The 15,642-nt window shown below is 63.6% G+C and overlaps 2 protein-coding genes across 2 annotated transcripts; one reads left to right on the top strand and one right to left on the bottom strand.

Annotated features, from left to right (window-relative positions):
- Nucleotides 1–1,506: 1,506 nt before the first annotated feature.
- Nucleotides 1,507–2,873, top strand: RPS21 (ribosomal protein S21). Its single transcript, XM_066384336.1, has 6 exons — nt 1,507–1,656; nt 1,812–1,874; nt 1,963–2,026; nt 2,193–2,264; nt 2,666–2,721; nt 2,801–2,873. Exons 2-6 carry the CDS (start codon nt 1,825–1,827, stop codon nt 2,808–2,810), a joined length of 252 nt encoding a protein of 83 aa, XP_066240433.1. The 5' UTR covers nt 1,507–1,656; nt 1,812–1,824; the 3' UTR covers nt 2,811–2,873.
- A 73-nt stretch (nt 2,874–2,946) lies between these two features.
- On the bottom strand, nt 2,947–14,561 carry CABLES2 (Cdk5 and Abl enzyme substrate 2). Its single transcript, XM_066384335.1, has 10 exons — nt 14,139–14,561; nt 9,956–10,027; nt 9,749–9,841; nt 9,229–9,306; nt 8,798–8,906; nt 7,586–7,751; nt 6,929–7,032; nt 6,440–6,546; nt 5,466–5,670; nt 2,947–5,060 (listed from the first exon to the last, which is right to left on the bottom strand). Exons 1-10 carry the CDS (start codon nt 14,507–14,509, stop codon nt 4,920–4,922), a joined length of 1,446 nt encoding a protein of 481 aa, XP_066240432.1. The 5' UTR covers nt 14,510–14,561; the 3' UTR covers nt 2,947–4,919.
- Nucleotides 14,562–15,642: the final 1,081 nt, after the last annotated feature.

The following is a 15,642-nucleotide window of genomic DNA, read 5'->3' on the forward strand; positions in this document are numbered from 1 at the left end:
ACAAAACAAAGTAAAATATTTGAACTGAAGTAAAAGAGAACACAACAGGACGCTGGCTGGGCGCTCCCAGGCTCCCACGGCCAGTGAGTAATGCCGCTGACGGCCCCAGGCTCCCCTCGGTTAGGCCTCACCCACACTGGGGAGGGCAGTGACCGCCTGCTGTCCTGTCCCTTAAGACCACAGGCTAGTTCCTAATAACCATTAAGAGGCAACAGCCCCAGGACCTGCTTGGTGGGTGGCTCACTGAAGCCTGAGTGTCCTCACCTCCTCACAATGCCCTCGGGTGGGACTCTGTCCAGAGCCAGCCCTCTTCCCAAGAGAAAGGAGGGCCGGTGGCAGGGGACAGCGGCCGCAGCTCCTGTCCGGGTCTGCGTGGGTGGAAGCCTGTCCCTTGGCCCTGACCCACTGCTCACCCTGGGTCCCCGCCCAGGCCTGGAAGGAAGTTTCCGCGTTTGGAGCTGTTCCCTTCCACACACAATGCTTTCTGGGGCCGACCTGACCCTGCCTGACCCAGAAACAGCTGATCTGGGAGGAGGAGGGAGCCTCTCCTGGAAGTCTGCAGCGGACACACTGGCACACATTTGAGCGCCTCCTGTCTGTGAGGCGAGCCCGCAGACGGTGCTGAGAATGGACAGGGGGCCACACACACCAACCTGATGCTACTGACCACTGTCACCTGCCCAGGCAGCCTGAACGGGGACGTGGGTGGGGGAGGGGAGGGGAGGGTAGCCGAGGACGAGGAGGGGTGTTTCTGGGGCGCTGCCTAGGGTACCCCCTATCGGGGCGGCAGGACCTATCGGGGCGTACATGGTCTCAAGCCCAGGCTCAAGGCGTCTTTTGTTTCATCTGGGAGATAAGTCCCAAGCGGATGTTTTAGCTGATCGCCCTGGACACTCCCAGGGGCCTGGGGCAGGGACTCCGGGAAGTCAGCTTTGCAGCCGGGGACCTTTCCATTTTCTTACTAAGGGGTCTTGGCACCAGAAGGGGGCCCGGCACAGGCGCCTCTCTACCACGGGGGCTCTCGGGGACCGGAGCGGGGGGTGGTGGGAGCGGTCGGGCGGTGCAGCGCAAGGGCTGTGGGTCACACCAGGTCCGGCCCAGCTCCTGCCCGTTGGGGCCTCGGCTTCCCGGGAGGCTGGCCCAGGGAGGACCCCGGCACCAGCCCCGCTGCCCCCTCCCTGCGCCCCTGCCCTCGGGTCCGGCTCTGTCCACAGCCTGCTCTCATCACCCCCACGGCACCCCAGTAGGGTTCCTCCTCGGCTATTTCCGCGGGGTCCGTTCCCAGGACAGGGTCTGCGCTCGGACATTCCGACGAGCACCCCCCGAGGCGCTGTCTTCTCCGGGCTACCAAGCAGCTCGGGGCGTAGGTGTCCAGTGCGCGCCGTCCGCCGGCTCCCCAGGGCCAGCCCGACCCCGACGCGGGCACCCACCAGCCACCGACCACCCCCAGACCCGCTCCCGGCCCCGCCCGCCAGCCAGCCGGTCAGCCGGCCGGAAACGGAAGTGCACCAGGGCGGGCAGGCGGGCTCTGCGCAGACTCACTGCGGCGCGCCGGGACCCGGAAGTACTCGCCGGGGCCCCGCCCCGCCCACCAATAGAGCTGCCGGGGCACGCGGCGCTCTCTTTCCGTGGACGCCCTCGTGGTGGTGGCAGCAGGTAGGCCGCGTGGCCGGGTGCCGGCTCTGCGGGGACTCCGGGCGGGGGCCGGGGCGGGCGCGCGAGGTCGCGGTGAGGCCGCGGCGTGGGGGCCAGGGTCGGGGACGGGCGTGCGGACACGGCTCGTCCTCACGGCGCCGCGCGGGGTCTCGCAGGCGCGCCGTCAACATGCAGAACGACGCCGGCGAGTTCGTGGACCTGTACGTGCCGCGGAAATGGTGAGCGTCGCCCCCTGCCCGTGCTCATCTCCCCACCCCCTCGCCCCCATCCCTCCCGCTCACCCCACTCCCCGCTCTCCCCCTCCAGCTCCGCCAGCAACCGCATCATCGGCGCCAAGGACCACGCGTCCATCCAGATGAACGTGGCCGAGGTGAGCCGGGCGGCGAGGGTTTGCACTGGGGAGGAAGCCTCGGAGCCGAGGGAGCCCGGTTGTGGGCTGGTCCGGGGTGGGGTGGGGGTGGGGGGGTTACACCCCAGGATTTTAAAGCTGAAGGCGCTCGAGTGTATGTCCGGCGATTCTCATTCTCCATCAATAGGTTGACAAAGTGACTGGCAGGTTCAACGGCCAGTTTAAAACCTATGCTATCTGCGGGGCTATTCGCAGGATGGTGAGTGTCCCCAGCCTTGGCTCTTTGATGGGGTGTTTGATTGGGGGGGGGGGGGGGAGGAACGGCGCCTTCTACCTTTTCTCAGGCCTGAGTCCGCTTGTGGGCACAATAGGTTTGAGCTGATGGGACCGGATTGTGCTGGCTGGCTGGCTGGCTGCTCGTTTTTTGGGGGGGAGGTGAAAAGGGTATTTAAAGGTCCAAGGCAGGACCACCCTTGGAAAATACTCTGACCACCCTTTACCTTGGAGCTTCCCAGTCATCACAGGCGCCCACCCCCCACCTACAAGGCTATCCCCTGTCCAGGGAGGCGTGGAGTGCCCACCGCTGGCGCTCGGCCGTCCCTGGGGGAGCTCCTGCCAGCTGGGGCAGCAGGGCACACAGTCCCATGTCCTTTTTCCCAGGGCGAGTCAGACGACTCCATTCTCCGCCTGGCCAAGGTCGACAGCATCGTCTCAAAGTAAGAGGGCTTGTATTTGGGCACGGAGGCCGGGACCTCTCCAAGATGAGGCTTTAATATTGTTCTTCCTTTTGTGTAGGAACTTCTGACTGGAGAGCATCACAGATGAGAAATTTGTCATAAATAAATGGTGAAAACTCTGTGTTGGTTCATTCTGTTCCTCGGGGTGCTGCATAGTCAGGGCTGACACTGGCTGTGAATGGATGACCAGGAGGGGCCAGCCAGCAGAAAGGACATGATGTATGAGATGTTGCAAAACCAAATTTTATTTCAAAGCACAAATACAAACAATACAAGTGACACGTGACTTGGTATTGAGGTCAGAGAGTTGCTTACTGCACATTTAAAGTCCACAACTGCTACCGGGTTCTGAGGGAGTGGCACCAGGCCTTGGACACCCCTCAGATGGCAGGCGTGTTCTGGAGAATGGGGTTCACACTGAGGTTTGGCTTAAATACTTGCTTTGCTGCAGCGGTTTTTGAGTACCACACAGTGGCAGCTCTGGACATAACTAAAAAGGACACATGGACGGGAAGGTTATAGATGAGATTGGAAAACAGCTAAATCTTACTACATAAATATGCAAAACTTAAATTACTGTATTTATCAGCTCATCTAACAGCTATAGAAATTCCCGAAGAGAGTAAGTCCCTTGAGGCTAAGTTGTAAACCAGGACATGTATTTTTAAAGTCTGTCCCTTACAGTGCTTGTAACACAGAAATGTCCTTGAGATGCTACGGTGAGGGGACAGGAGCTTTTCAGAAGTTGCCCAGGGCCTAGCAGCTTATACACTCTGTTCCACTTTGGATGCATGCTGGGTTTAGGGGGACACTGGAGAGGGAGGCACACCACATGAAGGTTGGGAGGTGGGTTTGGTCCTCCATCCTGCAGTCTCCCTTAGCCCACGTGAGTGGAAGAAGGAACAGGCCTATAGGCAGCAGGCCTGCACCTCTGCTGGGGTCTAGGCTGAATTGCTGGTGGTTGGGTGCAGTGATGACAGAACTGGCCTTTCTGCAAAAGCACCAGTCCACATGGAGAGGATGCAGGGACAGGTTTGTAGCACAGGGAAGCAGATGAAGGACCCAGGCAACACGGCAATTTTTCAGACCAGCTGACTCACCAGTCCTTGGTTCTTGCAGTGTTTTTGGTGGGCCAGCATGCTGGAGAGCTGGACGTCACAATTTGTGCAAGGATGACACAAATCTGGAAAAGCTGAACACGGGCTCTGCTGACACGCTGGCACAGGCCAGCACAGGAGTGAGCCTCCGCCAGCAGGGGTCTGTGGAGTGCGATGGGGCACCAGCTGAGCCGGCCTGGGAAGAAACCGGCATTGAGCTGATCTCAGGGAGCTGGTGCCATGGGGTGCTGGGCTGTGAAGTGGTCAGTCTCCTCCCAGCTTGAGGATCAAGTGTGCTTTCAAGTCATAACTTATGCACACTTCTTTGACCAGCTTTTATCCCGAAGAAAAGGACCTAACAGAACACTCCCAAATGACAATAAACAGGTTGTTCTGTCACAATATTGCTTAGTAAGATCAAGAGCCAGCAGTGCGGTGGGACCTGAAGGTCCAGAGTGCCGTGGGCCAGCAGGGTTTCCTGGTGAGGTAAAGCACGGTCCCTGCACGGGGGGGCCAGTGTTGGCAGGAAGGCCTGTTGGGCTGTGCAACACTCGGACATAAGGACTTCACAGTGACGTGATGTTGGGAGGACAGGTCCAAGAGTAAAAACTGACCAAAAGAAACCAGGAGCCTTGCCCTCACCGGGTGCCGGAGCTCTGCTTGTGAATGTGGGCAGGGGGTGGACCGCTGGGCTGGGCGGGAGCCAGGCCATGGGTGTGGGGGTGTTCCACAGCACTGTTTCCACATCAGAAACGCCGACACGGTGAATGCTTCCATACGTTAACGCCAGCAGCCTGTGTTTAGCAGCATCTGGACGTAGGTCAAGGGTCCTGATGCCAGACCAGTCTCAGGCACGTGAAACGAGGGAACCAAGCCCACATTCTGTTCATGCAGTAACGCAGCACTTCTCAGACGTGGTGGCGCGGTGCCCCATGGAATGAACGCCGTGGCCCCCGAGGAAGCAAGCGTGTGAAGGCAGGGCCAGCGCGTCCCAGCCAGGAGGGCCCCTGCCTGGGAACAGCGCTGTGGGCCCACCAGTGTGGGTGCATGAAGCGGATGGGTGCCGGGGACTGTCCTCAACTAGAACTGCTGCGTGAGGCGTCTGTAATGAGGTAACACCTGGCTCTCAGGAAGATAGAGAGCAAGCTCCAAGGCCACAAGCACTGTGAACTCAAACCCAATCAGATCCCGTCTGTTGAATCGAAACCTTTCTTCTAATTTCTGTGTTGAAGAAGAGAGAAGGGTGAGGGGGTCCCCTGCTCTGGTTCCCATCCAAGTCAGCCCGTCTGGTAGTGGTGGTAGGCCTCACCCAGGTTAAGCGGTGATCAATGCCCACCATCAGGAGTGGTGCCCAGCCTTACAAGGGTTGGCTGGGGTGACTCTGGTAGGGGTGGGGGTGGGCTGGAATGCAGTGGTGGCCAGCTAGGGCCTGGAAGGTGGAGGGGCGAGGCCCAGAGGACAGCGAGGTGGGGTTGAGGCAGGGGCGGGGCCTGAAGTGGTGGGCGGGGTTGAGAGGATAGGGGCGGGGCCTAGGAGACCGGGTGGGGCTGGGAGGCAGGGGCGGGGCCTGAGAGGCGGCGGGGCGGGGCGGGGCGGGGCGGGGCAGGGCGGGGCAAGCGCACTCACATCGATGAGCTGCTTCACTTCGTTCTTGCGGAGGTCGCTGCTGATCTTGGCGGCGAGCAGCACGCAGGCGCCCGCACACAGCTTGCGGTTCTGCTTGTTGAGCTTGCCTTGCAGGACAAGCTTCTCGAAGTACACGTAGGCCATGGACACGGTCACCGGCTCCAGGCTGCACTCCTCAGACAGGTTCCTCATTTCCCGCTTTAAGCTGTGGGTTCACAGGGAAGTCAGGGGCTCCAGGGGCAGAGAGCCAACCACCCACTCCGTGACACAGGGACGCGCCTTTGCCGCTGGGACAGCTGTTTCTCCAGTGCCAGGCCCCACAGCTTGGTGGACAAGCAGCATGCCGGTCTTGGGCTCCACTCACCCCTTGGCTGCGACCCATGGCACCCCCGAGCCATAAGGGGTGGCCCACACTGGCTACCGGCAGAGGACAGAGTCCCTGCTCTCCTATGGCAGCAAAGGGGCGTGCGGGTGGCTGTGTGGGAAGGACACCACTGCGCACAGGCGTTGAGGTGGTATCTGGACCACCCATGTAGCCCTGGAGCTGCTGGCCTGGGGGTGGTGGTGGGATCTACAGGGCAGGACCCAGCGACAGGCCATGACAAGGGGCCGTGACAGGCCAGAGCTCCAGCACTGGCTCACTTTGGGCCCTGGGCAAGCCGCCTTAGCCCCGAACTCCTCATCTGCTGCATGGGGAACAGTGGGGCCTGCCTCACGGGCTGCCACGGGCATCAGTGAGGAGGGCGTGGTGGGTGTGGGCAGCTGCTAGGAGCAAAGAGCTGGCCTGACGGGCAGAGGCGTACGTGCCGTGTGCACGAGGGTCCTTGTGTGCGGTGTCAGTGGCCTGGTCACAGGTCTGTCCTGCTCAGGAATCCACAGGAGATGGGAAGAGAAGTCAACAGGACCGCACAGGATGACACACAATAGAAGTGGGTTTTGGGGGTGTCCCTGGGGCGGCCTTGGCCCTCTCTCACCTCCTAATTTTGCTCAGCGTTAGTCTGACGTGTGGAAACTTTTCCCGGAAGGTCTCATTCATGTCCTTCTTGAGGTCAGAGGGCTTCACGTACTCAATCACTGTGGTCTGCAACACAGAGGGCAGCAGGGTGGGCCGGGCCACTGCGAGGCAGCGTCACGCGGCCTGGCCTGCGCAGGTGAACGCATCACGCCTTCAGAGCAGCACAAGGTCTGTGGGAACGCCACGTCTCACGACAGAGGGCAGCAGAGCCGTGGGTGCTCAGTGGGACCAGGCTGCCGGGCACGCGGGCTGATGGCGAGGGCTGACCTCAGGGCGGGGCAGCCAGCCCGGCTCTCTGGCCTGCTGCACACCCCTCCCCACAGTGCTGCTGGTGTCCTGGGGGAGGCATGCTGGCCCTGCCCTGGCGCTGCGGGGCTCCCCAGTGCTGGTCCGCTGGCCTACGTCCTGTGCCCCAGCACCCACGGGGCAGCAGTGGGGGTGCACCTACCATGTAGGATGCGAAGATGAGGACCCGCTTGTGCTTGCCGCAGGGCCACTGCGGGTCGTCCAGCAGGTTCGGGTTGTACTCCAGGGGGTCCCCTGTGTCGCTCCCTGCAGGCGGAAGGCAGCACAGACCCACCATGAGCCCCGAGCTCTGGTCCTTGGTTTTCACCAACCCAAGCTCAGCAGAACCTGTCTAGTGCCCAGGAAGCAGCCAGGGCTGGGGCCTCATCCAGGAGGAGTGGGTCTGAAAGGGGCTCCAGACCAGGAGGGAAAGAAGGACATCCTGATGAGGATGGGCCCCTGCCCTTTGCCCCCAGACCCCTTTGTGCACAGAGCCCTGCCCTCTGCCCCCAGACCCCTTTCTGCACAGAGCCTCTCACCACTGCCTGGCTGGGTGTCTGCTCCACCGCGAGTCCCTCCTGTTCTGAAAGGCCACGGCCCTGTCTAGACTGACCGCTATGGCTCAGATGTGACTCACTGTTCTGCTGCCACTGGGGTCACTGGCCAGCTGGGGTGGCTGCCCGCCCTGTGCCCATGCTTCTGGTCAGGGTGGCTGCCCGCCCTGTGCCTGTGCTCCTGGTCAGGGTGGCTGCCCGCCCTGTGCCCGTGTTCCTGGTCAGGGTGGCTGCCTGCCCTGTGCCCATGCTCCCGGGCAGGGTACCTAGCTCCGTGCCGGTGGACGCTGCCTTGGCAGCGGCAGGTTTGTGTCGTGATGCCGGCGGAGCGCGGGGCACGCTGGCCCGGGGCTGGGGCGTCGGGCCGTGGCCGTCCGTCTTCTGCGTCAGCAGTGCGTTGGTAGGGTACAGGAACTTGGCATAAGACACGACCTGGAGGTGCACGAGCTCGGCTCAGTCCTCTTCTCCTTGCTGCTGCGGGAGCCCACACAGACACCCCCTCCGCAGCCCGCTCGGGCCGGAGCTGTGCTGCTCACTGGACGTGTGTGTTCTCAGTGACAAGAACATTCTAGAACGTCACCCCAGCAGCCCTTACCTGGATCTGCAGCACAGGAAGGTTCTCCCTGCCTTTGATGCCCTTGACCTCCAGCCACCAGGGCCGAGGGGCACTCGTCCAGGGCCGTGTGCGTTTCAGAAGACTCAAGTGACGCACACCCTTACATGTCATTTTCTCCATGAGCTCTGTGCCCGCCCCACTGCCTACCTGCCCGCCGTGACCGTGTGTGCTGTCGTCACTGAGCTCTGTGCCCGCCCCACTGCCCGCCGTGACCGTGGGTGCTGTCGTCACTATGAGCTCTGTGCCCGCCCCACCACCCGCCGTGACCGTGGGTGCTGTCGTCACTATGAGCTCTGTGCCCGCCCGCCCGCCCGCCCGCCGTGACCGTGGGTGCTGTCGTCACTATGAGCTCTGTGCCCGCCCCTCGCCCGTCTGCCCGCCCACCGTGACCGTGTGTGCTGTCGTCACTATGAGCTCTGTGCCCGTCCCACTGCCCGCCGTGACCGTGTGCTGTCGTCACTGAGCTCTGTGCCCGCCCCACCGCCCGCCGTGACCGTGTGTGCTGTTGTCACTGAGCTCTGTGCCCGCCCCCCGCCCGCCGTGACCGTGGGTGCTGTCGTCACTGAGCTCTGTGCCCGCCCCACCGCCCGCCCGCCGTGACCATGTGTGCTGTCGTCACTGAGCTCTGTGCCCGCCCCACCGCCCGCCCGCCGTGACCATGTGTGCTGTCGTCAATGAGCTCTGTGCCCGCCCCACTGCCCGCCCGCCCGTGACCGTGTGTGCTGCCGTCACTGAGCTCTGTGCCCGCCCCCCACCCGTCTGCCCGCCGTGACCGTGTGTGCTGCCGTCACTGAGCTCTGTGCCCGCCCCACCGCCCGCCTGCCCGCCCGCCGTGACCGTGTGTGCTGCCGTCAGCTCTTGCCTTTCCGTCTGCTCCCAGCTCCACACCTTCCAACTCAAAGACCATCTCGGAAGCGACGGACACGCCGCCAGACGGGTGTCTCTGCTTCTGGCTGTCCACCCTCAGGTCACTGCAACACAGGGCACAGGAGAGCTGCTGGGTCCCCCCTCTGCCCCTCGAGCGGGTCGCCTACCCCTGTACCCACGACGCCCACCTGACATGAGAGCACGTGCCACAGCCCTCTGGCTGGACAGAGGGCACAGCACTCTCCTGGGAAGAACACCACTAACGTCACCAGGGACACGTGAAGGCCGCCTGCTGTAAGGGTTCTCCCTCCTCCCTGGACCCGAAGAACAGGACATGGGCGTGCTTCTGGGACGCTTCAGGGGACGCGGATGTGCTGACTGACCCCCTTGTGGGGCGGCCGAGCCCGTGCCCCCCCAGCCACGCACCTGACCCGCAGGCCTTCTCCATACGGCAGGACCGAGAAGGCCGCACACAGGGACCGCTTGGCGCAGATCAGCACAATCCTGTGGGGAGGGCGGGGTCAGAACGGCAGCACGTGTTTCCAGGAGAGGATTCCCACCCAGACTCAGGTGACCCCCACGTCCAGGGCACTCTCAGGCCAGGAGGCCCGAAGCCAGGGCCAGTGGTCTGGCTGTCCCGGCTCTCACTGGGCCCCGCATGTGACATGCTGCCCAGAAAGGGTCTCGCCTGGCCTCACGTGGCAGGTGGAGGCTGGAGGTCAGGCTCTGAGGGCACACGAGGCAGAGACATGTGCCTAGAGGGCTGTCCATGCAGGGAGCCCCCCCTTAGCCACCTGGAGAGCTGGGGGCCTGAGAGTGTCAGAAGGCAGTTTGTCCTGAGTCGAACGACCTACCAGCTGCCCCTGCACAGAAGCGCGCAGCGGAAGGATGGCCTTTCCCCACGTTCCAGGGGGGACACGGGGGGCAGCCCCATGCTGGCCAGTACCTGCTGTTCTTGGTGTCATACTGTCGCATGTTCTTGATGAAGTGAGTCTTCTTCAGGCCCTTGTGTCTGGGAGACCCGGGTATGTGCTTGGTCCTGCAGGTGAGAAACAGGTCACTCATCCCTCCAGACGCTCTCTGGCCCCCAAGGCGAGTGCCTGCTGGAGTGTGCGGGGCCTTGAGCTCCAGCGGTGGCAGGCGGGACCTTTACCTTTGAACCGAGGCACAGCCCACAGCGTCTTCCAGGAGCTCGAGGGAGCAGCGGTGGGAGGCGACTCGCCTTCTGGAAAGGGACGCACAGTGCTCAGGACATGGACAGCGGGGCTCAGGACACGGACGGGAGGAACCGGGCCAGGGGGCGCGGCTGCAGCAGCCGTCCTGGCCAGGATGGGGGGGTGCTGAGGGAAGGAGCAGCAGGGGTGGCCTGTTGAGCAGACAATCAGCATCCTGAGCCCAGGGCAGGGGCCCCGGAGGGTGACAGGCAGGCCCTGCCCTGAGAGGAGGTGCAGGTGGACGTCAGGACCTGCACCAGGAGAGGAAGCTGCCTGGTGGAGAGCGGACCACCCCTGGAGAGGTGGTGAGTCCCGTCCTGCAGGGCTGGGCTCAGAGGCCCAGGGGGCAGCCCTGAGAGGAGGTGCAGGTGGACGTCAGGATGTGTACCAGGAGAGGAAGCTGCCGGTGGAGAGCGGACCACTCCTGGAGAGGTGGTGAGTCCCGCCCTGCAGGGCTGGGCTCAGAGGCCCAGGGAGCAGCCCTGAGAGGCCTCTCAGACTCATTTCCTCGGGTAATTTCCCCAGCGGTGCCTGGCGTTCCTGCACGCCTGGGATCTCATTTGTAGAACCTGGGGCAGCAGCGTCCCCAGGAGGCACTGGCTGGAGGCCTGGGGCCGCTGGAGGCTAGCCCTGTGACACGGGCAGCACTCACACGCCCTGTCCCCCCGGGCCCCTGCCCAGCTCGCTCCTCCAGTTAACTCCGGGTCACTGCTCGCTCCTCCAGTTAACTCCGGGTCACTGCAGGGACAGTGCCGTCCACGTCAACCGTGCTGAAAATCTGTGCCCAGTTGGTTTCACAGATGTTTATATGTGACTTCCTTCTACCTTCCCTTCTTGTGAGTGTTGCACAGATACAGCTCGACCAGGTGGGCAGCACTATTATCTCAGTTTACGGTGGGGAGACGGAGGGACAGAGTGGGGGAGGGGAGCCGAGACACCCCCAGCCCGCTCCCCACACGACGGCTCCTGCACTAGTTCTCAGGGCTCCCTTTCTGAACGCAGTGCACTCAGGGCCAGGAAGAGAAACCACTGTTTAGACATTGTAGTGTCCGATAAACTTCCTTTACTTTGTAACTGCAGAAACACCAGCCACAGAGGGGCTCCTGTCTGAGGTCTCAAGACCACCTAGACTGAGTGAGGGGTCCAGGGAAGGGGCTGTTGTACATGGGGTCAGATTATCTGAGACCAGGTGGCCCCCACTGAAGTGACCAGTCTTCTATATCCAGTACCTGACAGGGGCAAGTGCCAATGACTTTGAACCCCTGGAGCCCCTGGAGGGAGCATGGCTCTGCCCATACCCTGACTTGACTTGAGACCTCTTAGACCACAGAGGAGACCCTGGGCGCTGCAAGCTGTCCAGTGCAGGGCTCTGTTAGGCAGCCCCACAGGAGAGAGAAGAGGAGAGGAGAGGAAAGGTGAGGTGAGGGGAGGGGAGAAGAGAGAAAGGGAGGGGAGGGGAGGGGAAGGGAGAGGGGAGAGAAAGGGAGGGGAGGGGAGGGGAGGGGAGGGGAAGGGAGAGGGGAGAAGGGATGGAGAGGGGAGAGGGGAGAAAGGGTGGGGAGGGGAGAGAAAGGGAGGGGAGGGGAGAGAAAGGGAGGGGAGGGGAAGGGCACATCATGACATAATGCTGCAGGAGGGGCCCAGGGAGCTCCTGAAAGCCTGTACTGACCCAGCTAACAGCCCAGAACCCAGACTGCTCATGCATATTAAGCACTGAAATGAAAAGTCCTGGGAGTACAAGGGTCCCAATGACTCATTCACTGAGCAGGAAAAGCTGCTCTAGACTGAGCCCTAAATGTGAGACACAAACTCCCTGCAGGGGACCGAGCTGTGAACTCTCCCTGCGTAACCTGGTTGTCACCGGGGTCTCCGCGCACCTGGCCCCGGCCACTGCCACCCTTGCTGAGCCCTGGACACCAATCAGAGCTCACAGTAGCCCCTCAGGCAGGTAGTGCTTAACACAAGTCCATTTCACGGAGGAGCAAACAAAGGCTTAGAGAGCCTGTGCCATCTGCTCAAGGAACATCAAGGTCACACAGCCTCTGAATGGAGGAGCCAGGAGCCCACCCAGGTCTGTTCCCAAAGCCTGGGCCAAACCATCGCACTCGTGACACCATGTCTGGGGAGAGAACCACAGAATTCTCTCCATTCCTAAAAAACAACGGATCCTTGAAGTCTAAAGCTAGCAGCTAGCAGCCACCTTCCCGCACTCAGTGGCAACTCCGCCTAGGCCTGGGGAGCAGAGAGACACGGACAGTCCCCATCCTGGGGGCCTGCCATCTGTCAGGCAAGGGGCAGTGACCCCCAGGCACAAGGGCAAGGCCTGAGCTGGGCAGCAGAGCTCGAGGAGGGACACATTCTGCACAGGCAGGTGCAGCCCTGGAGGGCAGAAAGGGCATCTGTGTGGGTGTGTGAAGGCCAAGTAGGAGAGGCCAGGGTGGAGGGACGCAGGACTGCAGTGGGTGTGGCGGGAAGGCCCGAGGCACCGGCTCTAACCACATCCCTGTGTCCCTGTCCCTGTCCCTGTCCCCATGTCCCCAAGCTCAGCCCTCCACACGCCCTCTTCAGAAAAAGGTGGTGGCGCCTCTCCTGCCAGCACAGCTCAGGATACGGCCCACAACATGGGCACCCAAACTGTTTGCTGAACAGACACCTAAAACGACACACGACCTGTCCAGCCCTCACACCTCGAGAGGAGGTGCGCAAAGTGTTCTGGATGCAGCCCTCCCGGCCCAAAGACCCTCTGGAGAGCCCCATCTCCCTGATCTGCCTGAGGACCGGGGCTGGAGGTGGCCTCAGGGCAGCCGGGATGACCTCCACCTTTGGACTCCAGGGGACAGCTGGCACCTCTGCAGGGCTCTGCACTCACTCAGCTCCTCCCACATACCTCCGGGGCTGGCCTCAGCCTCTGCCCACCTGCCTGGTACCTCTGTCCTGCAGACTCAAGGCCAAGCAGTGGTCTTGGAGAAGGGACTGTGCCAAACAGGGGAGCCCAGGAGCCGAGGAACATGTCACTCCTCAGGGTGAGGGCTGTTGGCAGGGGTCCCCCAGGGTCCAGAGGTAGGGACCAAGGAGGCAGGGTCTCTGGATCTACCCCCCTCCCCGGGGGCTGTGGGCAGGGGTCCCCCAGGGTCCAGAGGTAGGGACCAAGGAGGCAGGGTCTCTGGATCTACCCCCCTCCCTGGGGGCTGTGGGCAGGGGTCCCCCAGGGTCCAGAGGTAGGGACCAAGGAGGCAGGGTCTCTGGATCTACCCCCCTCCCCGGGGGCTGTGGGCAGGGGTCCCCCAGGGTCCAGAGGTAGGGACCAAGGAGGCAGGGTCTCTGGATCTACCCCCCTCCCCGGGGGCTGTGGGCAGGGGTCCCCCAGGGTCCAGAGGTAGGGACCAAGGAGGCAGGGTCTCTGGATCTACCCCCCTCCCCGGGGGCTGTGGGCAGGGGCTGCTGGGATGGGCTGAGGAGTCCAAGAGATGGAATCAGGGCAGAGGAGTAACTGCCCACCTGGGATGGGACAGAGCCAGGGACGCAAAGCTCAGAGGGAACGGGGAGGTACCAGGGCACCAGGGACAGGTAACGGTGGTGCAGGGGATGGTGGTGTGGCCCTGGAGCAGAGGACTCTGGGGCTAGATGTCACAGTGCAGGGTCGCCCCCGGTCCACAGGGTGACAGGGAGGGGCCTTTGGGAGTCTGGTGTCCGTGGCACTGATAACAGTGGCCCAGGAGGGGGTGTGTCCAGAGCTGACAGGGCTTTGTAATCTGGGGGCCCATGAAGGCTGCGGGAACCCCGTTACGGGCATGGACAAGGCTGAGAGCACCTTACCCCACACCCAGGGGCTGGCAGGATGAAGGGAGCCATGACCCTCTGTCTCGGGACGGACAAGGCCGGAGAAAAGCCCATGTCCAAGCGGTGGACAGAGAGAGCCCCAGGTGCCGGGCCCTGACGGAGCCCAGGACGTCCCAGCTCTGCATCTGGGGGGGTCGCAGGGATCAGGGTCACCTCTTGCTCCCCAAGTCCTGGCTGACGGCGTCCCAAGCCGGTGTCATGGGCGGACGGGACCCGCAGGGGGACCCTGCTCCCCACGTCCCCGGCCGAGGGGCCCCCGGTCCCCGGGCCCCGCCCACTCACCTCTGGCGCTGCGCGTCCAGGCCGAGGCCGGCGGGCGCCGGCGCGGGGCTGAGCAAACCCTGGGGCGCCGAGGCCCGGCCCGCGGCTCCCGGCGCGGCGGGGGGCGCAGATTCGGGCCCCGGGGGCGGCGGCGGCGGCGGCGCGGGCGGCTCGCGGGCCTCGGAGGGCGGCGGCGGCGGCAGCTGGGGGTTCTCGCCGACCCGGCCCAGGTTCGGGGGCCGCCCGTCCAGGGAGATGTTGTTGAGAAAGAAGAGCGCGGCCTGGCGGCGCCGCGAGTCCCCGCGCCTCCGCAGCGTTGACGCCGGGGCCCTGGCTGCGGGCCCGGGGCCGGGGGACGGGCCCGGGGCTCCACCCGCCGCCGCCGCGGCCATCCTCGGACTGAGCCCGCGGGCCGCCCGCCGCCGCCGCCGCCGCCGCCCGCGCGCGCGCAGGCGCCTACGCTCGCCGCCTATTGGCCGCGGTGCGCCCTCATGCAAATAAGTCGCCGTCGCGGCCGCCCATTGGTCAGCGCGGCACCGTGGGCGGGCCGCAGGGCTCGGGGGGTGTTAAGGGGCGGAGTTCGGAGGTGGCGGGGCGGGGGGGTTGAGGGCGGCTCCCCTGGGTCTTAGAGGCGGATTCTGTGTTGCTCCAGGAGGGACCGGGAGCAGCGCGTCTCCTTCGCCCGCGCCCCTGCAGGGCCTGACCCGGAGCTGAGCGACAGCTCGAGTCCCCGGCTCGGAAGCTGGGTTCTTGCTGGGCTGCGGCGTCCGTGGTCAGTCTCCGTCGAGCCTGCGTCCTTAGGCTCCAGCGCACTTCCCCGCGGGGTGTGTGCCCGCGCGGGAGCTGACGCTGGGCCACCTGCCGTGTGGGAGGCCCTTCAGTGTGCAGACTGCCATCTCTTTGTCCTTTCGAGGCTCCCCAGCATGCATGGCCGGCGGTGCCACCTGACCTCTCCCGTTGACTGAACAAGAGACCGAGGGCCTGAGGGGAGAAGCGTCTGGAATGGCAGGCGGTTTGGGCAGCCCTGTCCTGCCCTCAGCCGCCAAGTGACCTGGACCTCCGGTTCCTCTTCTGTACCTGGGTCCCCTGACTTTAGCGCCCGTGGCTTCATGCTCAGGGGCTGCCCTCTGGAACCCCGCAGCTCCGCTCCCCCCCCCCCCCCTGGGCTTACTTATTCTTCCAGCGGGGACAGCTATTTCAACCTCAGGCTTTGTCGGAATGAAGTCGCCTGCAGGGGACATCACCAGTGCTGGTCTGCCCCTGCAGGAAGCCAGGCAATTTGCTGTTTATGTAGCTCAGTGAGCTCTTCTGCATGTGCTGGCTGTTGCCTGACACGGGCCTGGTGGCTCGAGAGCTCCCGTCGGAGTGGAGGAGGCGGGGCAGTGGGGGGGCATGTTTCTGGTCACCAGGTGTGTGAACAGTCATGGCCCGCACCCCTTCAGGCCGCTAGCCCACCTTTCAGCTCGGCATGTCCCCTCCTAGTGACCATTTGCCAGCACAGGCAGGCTGGCCTGTGCCCAGTCTA

This window comes from Saccopteryx leptura, chromosome 5 (genome assembly GCF_036850995.1).
Source record: "Saccopteryx leptura isolate mSacLep1 chromosome 5, mSacLep1_pri_phased_curated, whole genome shotgun sequence".
Taxonomy (NCBI): Eukaryota; Metazoa; Chordata; class Mammalia; order Chiroptera; family Emballonuridae; genus Saccopteryx; species Saccopteryx leptura.

What these genes read in the sequence shown, in the direction of transcription:
- CABLES2 (XM_066384335.1), bottom strand. Translation starts at nt 14,509, where the DNA reads ATGGCCGCGGCGGCGGCGGGTGGAGCCCCGGGCCCGTCCCCCGGCCCC. An exon ending in CTGGACGCGCAGCGCCAGAG is followed by an intron (nt 10,028 to 14,138) that starts GTGAGTGGGCGG and finishes GTCCCTTTCCAG; the next exon opens with AAGGCGAGTCGCCTCCCACC. An exon ending in TATGACACCAAGAACAGCAG is followed by an intron (nt 9,307 to 9,748) that starts GTACTGGCCAGC and finishes CCCTCCCCACAG; the next exon opens with GATTGTGCTGATCTGCGCCA.
- RPS21 (XM_066384336.1), top strand. Translation starts at nt 1,825, where the DNA reads ATGCAGAACGACGCCGGCGAGTTCGTGGACCTGTACGTGCCGCGGAAA. An exon ending in TCCAGATGAACGTGGCCGAG is followed by an intron (nt 2,027 to 2,192) that starts GTGAGCCGGGCG and finishes CTCCATCAATAG; the next exon opens with GTTGACAAAGTGACTGGCAG. An exon ending in GCGGGGCTATTCGCAGGATG is followed by an intron (nt 2,265 to 2,665) that starts GTGAGTGTCCCC and finishes CCTTTTTCCCAG; the next exon opens with GGCGAGTCAGACGACTCCAT.